The sequence below is a fragment of the Terrapene carolina genome, unplaced genomic scaffold (genome assembly GCF_002925995.2).
Source record: "Terrapene carolina triunguis isolate 2854851 unplaced genomic scaffold, T_m_triunguis-2.0 Scaffold233, whole genome shotgun sequence".
In the NCBI taxonomy this organism is placed as follows: domain Eukaryota; kingdom Metazoa; phylum Chordata; order Testudines; family Emydidae; genus Terrapene; species Terrapene triunguis.
The window spans coordinates 5214439-5220122 of NW_020664584.1; the positions used below are offsets into that span (position 1 = coordinate 5214439).

The window sequence follows — 5684 nt, forward strand, 5'->3', positions numbered from 1 at the left end:
AAAAAAAAACGGCTCCCGGAGCTCCACGCCCTGCCCCCGCCCACCAGCTTGCCTCCGCTCCGTCTCCACCTCCCCCCTCCCTCCAGCGCTTGCGCCGCCATACAGCTGATCAGCGCAAGCCTGGGAGGGAGGGGGGAGGAGGAGGAATGCGGCGTGCTTGGGGAAGAGGCGGGGCCAGGGCAGGGATTTGGGAAGGGATTCAATGGGGGCAGTGAGGGGGCGGGGTTGGGGGCACAGGGCCAGGGCGGGAATTTGGGGAGGGATCCAATGGGGGAAGGAGGGGGTGGAGTCGGGGCGGAGGGGGGGCGCGAGCCCCCTCTGGGCTCCGCTCCGCCTGTGAGCAGAGGCAAAATATCGGGACAATTCGCGTCCCGACCGAAGGTAGGTCGGGACGCAGGACAAATAAGCAAATATCAGGACAGTCCCAATAAAATCAGGACGTCTAGTCACCCTAATATATTCAAAGATGCCAGTAAGCATTCATGCCAGCCAGCTACAGTGAAGGGGCACTGCTACAGGGTGGGGGGTTGCAGTTTACAATCAGTATATATGCAGCAGGGGGCAGACCCTGCCCCAGCATAGCAGCAGCAGAGAGGAATCTGTTCTGCTGTGAGCTGAGGCATAGCTTGTGGGTCGTGGAGCTCAGCTCTCCAGGGGCTCCCCCCCAGTTGCAGGGCTTTGAGACCAGGGAAGAAACAGGGGCAGGGCTGGTGGATCTGCAGAGTGGCCTGGGAGAGGCAGCTCCTCTCCCCTGCAGAGAAGTCTTAGCTTGGCGCTGTCTGTAGCACGGCTTTCCCAGAAAGCACACACTGCACAAGGGACATCTCCTGTGGCAGGACACAGCCCAGAATATTAATACTCAAAGCTTCCTTTAGATCCATAAGCGTTAATAACACACTGCCTTTTATCTAATGGTCTCCAGTTCTGGGGGGGGAGGGGGTATTAAGAAGCCCAATGACAATGTGTAAGGCTGCAAGGCTGTCACGGAGGTCGCAGAAGTCACGGATTCCATGACTTTCTGTGACCTCCGTGATTTCTGCAGCTGCATCGGCCAGTGCGGTTGACCCCAGGGCCACCTGAGCAGCAGTCCCAGGGGTGGCTACGGAGGCAACCGGAGCAACGGCCCCATGTGCGGACGGAGGCAATCAGCCTCCACTGCCGGAGTAGCGGCGCCCCGGGAACCCCCCCCCCAGAGCAGCAGCGCCCTAGGAGCAGGTAAGATTTAGTCAGGGGTATTTTTTGTAAAAGTCATGGACAGGTCAGGGGCCATGAATTTTTGTTTATTGTCCTTGACCACTCCATGACTTTTACTAAAAATGCCCCTGACTAAATCTTAGCCTTAACAATGTGGACCTCAACATTCAAGCTGGGCATTACGTGGGGGATGAAAGACAGGCTGAGGACAGGGGTTTTATAGTCAGACCTAAATATTAAACAACTTTAAATGGAAAGATGAAGGAGAGAGAGAAATTACGCAGGCTGGTACTTTAGGGCTGGGAGAGTCACTTCCCATCCCAAACATCCCTGGGGTCAAGCTGGCAGCTGTGCACGTTTGACTGGAGGAGTTCACAGCCCAGTCTGCATATGTCTCACGTGTTTCAGTAAAGCTGGGTCCAGCTTGAGGCCCCGATGCAGCAAAGCCCGTAAGCACGTGCACTGCAAACGTGTGCTTAAATCCCGCCAACGTCGGCTCTCGCGGGCGGCGCATGGGGAAGTTATGGTACCTTTAATTTCGGAGGTCAGACAAGAGAGTCACAAGGGTCTCTTCTGTCCTTAAAGTCTGTGCATCTCCGAAGCATGTGCTTACGAGGTTTGCTGAGTCAGGGCCTTCATGGGCCCCACTATGGGGAGACCAGACTCTATACAAAATCCAGTCACATTACAGGGGCCAGATCCTCCATTGGTGGAAATCAGGGTAGCCCCACTGAAGTCATGGGCAGCTATGTCCATTTACACCTGAGGACCTGGCCCCACATCTTGATCTTCACTTTGGTCTCTATTTCCAATCCCAGGGCAGTTCAGCCAAGGCAGACCAGCAAGGCCACACCCACGGGTTCAGCACAGGATCCTTCCCGGTCTCTCTCCTACTGATTTGGAGTGAACGTACTGCCTGGGCAACAAGCGCCTGGTTGACAGCCCTGCAGAGCGAGGCTTTCTGCATCCACGGAACAGGGATAGCAGGAGCAGCACCAGTGGCAGCATCTCCAGACTGCTTTGCCAATGTGCCTCGTTCAGCCCTGCCGCCCGGGCTCTAGCCATAAGGATGGCTCATTCTTTGGCCTCTCAGCTGAGATTAAGCGAACTGTGCTGGATTTTTTGTTGTTGTTGGTGATGCAACCTGCCCACCAGGAAATAGACCAACGCTCACCAACTCATTGCACAGAGGCCACCAAAGAGCCTTCAGCGTTGGGGCTTGCTGCTGACCTGGGCCAGGTCCAATCTAGTGATATTGGGGTCAAAATCTTTCTATCCCCTTCCCAAGCCCTTGGGCCACCCTGACCCTCCTCCCTCCATGAAAAGACAGCAGCGTGGGGAAAAGGTGCTTACTTTGGAAGTCTTCCTGCTGGATCTTCCGATACTTTGGAGGTCGCCCTCTAGAGAGACAAGAGAGGATTTATTTGCAAGCTGTCCGCTTTACCGTTTCAGAGGTGCTGTAGGAACCAGCGTGTGTTCATTAACTGCACCGCCTGTCGGCACAGCGAGGACTGCACCGTCAAATGACCAACAGAGGTAACAATCCCTTAGCAGGGATTGAACCAAGGACCTCTAAGGCTACGTCTACACTTGTGATTATAACGGTTATATGTGCCTTGTTGTGCCATAACTCCCCTATTGTCCACATCTGAAGCAGGTTCCTGAAGGACAGTGAAGTACAGGAAATCTAATGGGGAGTCTGGGTACGTACATGACAGTGCTGTGGCATGGCCCCAGACCTGTTCTACAGCCCATTGTGGACATGGACAAGGGGTGTGTACCAAGTCCACCAGCCCCATTCCCACCATGCATTGATACCTTTACTGCTTCACCCTTACCCAAATCTAAAGTTCCCTAACCCCCCGTTGCCAACGGTAGTAGCAACCTGCGCTGAGCTCTTAAAATCAGTTCTCCCATGAACTGTATTAATCAGCACCGGCAATCATGGCTTATGCTCCAAGAGGTCTATGAGTCTATGAGTCTATGAGCTGCTGTATGGTCTGCAGAGGACACGCGGGTCCTGATCAATGTGTGGTCAGAGTACACCGCCCTCCACAACTTCACCCGGATCAGCAGGAACACACACCTCTACCGGGAGGTTTCATGGAGGCAGCATTCACCAGAATCCATCCCAGTGCCAGAAGCATATGAAGCCCCTCAGGCTCCTGTACTGAAGGGTGAAGGACTCCAACAATTGCTCTGGGAGAGGCCCCAGCAGCACATGACTCTGCTATGATGAGCCAGACCGGGCGCTATCTGGGTCTGTGAGTAGTGATCCTGAAGTGAATCATGACCCCTCCTCAGCCCTGCTCGTCTCATCAGATAACGGGAAGCTGATGAGGGGCAAGGCAACGAGGCAGCAGGGACCATGGGGGAAGACCCGGAGACCTGGAGGAACAGGAGTGTGTGATTCTGCACCTTGACCCCTGAGCAGCCTGTGGGGGACCCCGAGCCATGGCAGGAACCAGAATCTGAGGCTGGTAAGTTACAATAAATCCCCACACTCCCTGGAAATATCCCCTCTTGCTCCAGAAACACATGCCTGAAGGCAGCCCCCCCCATCTGCCCCACTGCACCCCAATATGGTCCCCGAACGAGGCACAGCTGCAAATCAATGATTTTACTGAAATGCCACGAACCAGTGTAAAGCATGTCAGGGGAGCTATAACAGATTATTAACAAGCAGTCACTGTGCCCCGTGTCTGTGCATTTCTCAGCCAGTACTCTGAACAACGATAGTCCCTGGGCCACGTGGACTGAGGGGGAAGGGAGGGAGGAAACAGAACAGTTTTATGACATTTATGATTACTCAAAGACCCCCAAAACACCCCTTCCCTCCCTCTTTCCTTCTCCTTGCAAACGGGTGCCAGGCAGAAGGGGGTGGTTGGTGGCTTGGGTGGTGGCCCGCCTAGGTCCGGGAAGGGAAAAGGAACCATTTGTCTGTCCGAGGAAAGTCAAAGCAGTCCATTCCCCCTGTGTCCACTGCAAATATTTATTACTGTTCCCAGTCCCTGCTGCTGGTCTCTCCCCATGCAAAGTCTCTCTGAAGTAGCCAGGAGAAGCATGGGTAGGTGAAACATCTGCTCTGGTGGTTCCACAAACTCAGCGCCCTGTCCCTTAGCAGTGGAGAGGCGACTGGCGTGCAGTCTTAATCCTAAAGTTTAGGGAAGAATATACACTTGGGACTGTTTCTTTGCAGCTTTCAATGGTGTTTGCTGGACACAGGGGCCGGACTTGCCAGCAAGGTGAGAAGGTTAGGGGTCGGATGGATGTTTTCTGTGGTTCTCTGTTCCTCTTCCATGGGAGCTCAATCTGCTAGCTGAGAATACAGTCAGTCAATTGCCTCCCAGACCTTTAAGCATAATTCAGAAAAATTCTGGTGTAGCAGAAATTCAAGGTGGTTCTTCAGATTTAATGGCAGGACAAATGTGCTTGGTCCACCTTCGTAGCTCACCAGACCCCTACATTCAGCAATATGTAGAGGAGTGACCATTAACAGAGGCATCTCTCAGTCACAGATGGCCGGGTGTCCTCCATTGGACTGGAAAGCCACTTCTCCCTTTTCCATTCCAGTGTCTTGAACGCTGCTAAGTTCTCCAGATGATGGCCAGCCATTAAAGAAGAAATAGGCAACTAGGAACGTAACCCCTGAAAGGAACTGAACCCCACCCCAACCAGCCCCTTGTTGCACTGTCAATTTGAACAGCAGTACTGCAGGTATCTTACCATTTCTGCCCTCAGCTCCTTCCTCGTGGGCTGCAAACGCTGTCTGATGGAAGGGGGCTATGACAGTAGCGATCCTGGGATCCTGACAAGTATCAATATTGTGGCCTTCGGCAGCAGAGTTACATGATGTGGGGGGATTCTGGCGGCTCCTTCGAAAGGAGAAATGAAATGGGACGCTGGCCTTGTCTTCAATGTCCCAGGATTCCATAGGGAACCCGTTCTGGCAGGAAGGCAGGAGCAGCAGAGGCAGGGAGAGAAGGACCCTGGAGGACCTGCTCATTGGCACCGACAGAAGGTGTCAGCAGCACTTTGAGTTCTTAGTGCAAGGGAGGAGGAGGCTCTTAGGCGGGAGGAAGCACTGACAAATCAGTCCATGGAGCGGGAGCAATGCCCAGGGAGAAGAGGACCACGCACTCATGCAGCCACTGGTACAACTGGTGGGCGAAAGCTTTTGGGGCCTGCCTGCCACCATGGCTGCTGCTGGACACGTAGCACAACATCCTCCACTGGCACCCAAACCCCCTCACAGGGGAACCCCAAGAGCATGCAGGAGAGGAAACATGAGCCTTATCCAGTTCCTGTAGCCCAGCCTGTGTTCAGTCCCCCAACCCCATGCAGGAGACGTCCCTGTTTGTCCCCCCGCATGATATTCCGCAGCTGTTCCCTCCTTGTCAGGGGGAGGGAAAGGAGACGTCCACAGACGCTGCTGTTTGCCCATGTTAGGCCCAAAAATATGGAGTATAGTTGTTTGGCCAGCTTAGCCA

At 54.1% G+C, this 5684-nt stretch overlaps 1 protein-coding gene across 1 annotated transcript in view; it reads right to left on the reverse strand.

The window, feature by feature from the left end:
- The window catches only part of L3MBTL1 (L3MBTL histone methyl-lysine binding protein 1), a 47755-nt gene that overhangs the window by 4290 nt on the left and 37781 nt on the right, over nt 1-5684 (reverse strand). The window contains exon 18 of the mRNA XM_026656825.1: nt 2548-2594. Within this exon, the coding sequence (XP_026512610.1) occupies nt 2548-2594 (47 nt within the window). The remainder of the gene's footprint in view (nt 1-2547; nt 2595-5684) is intronic.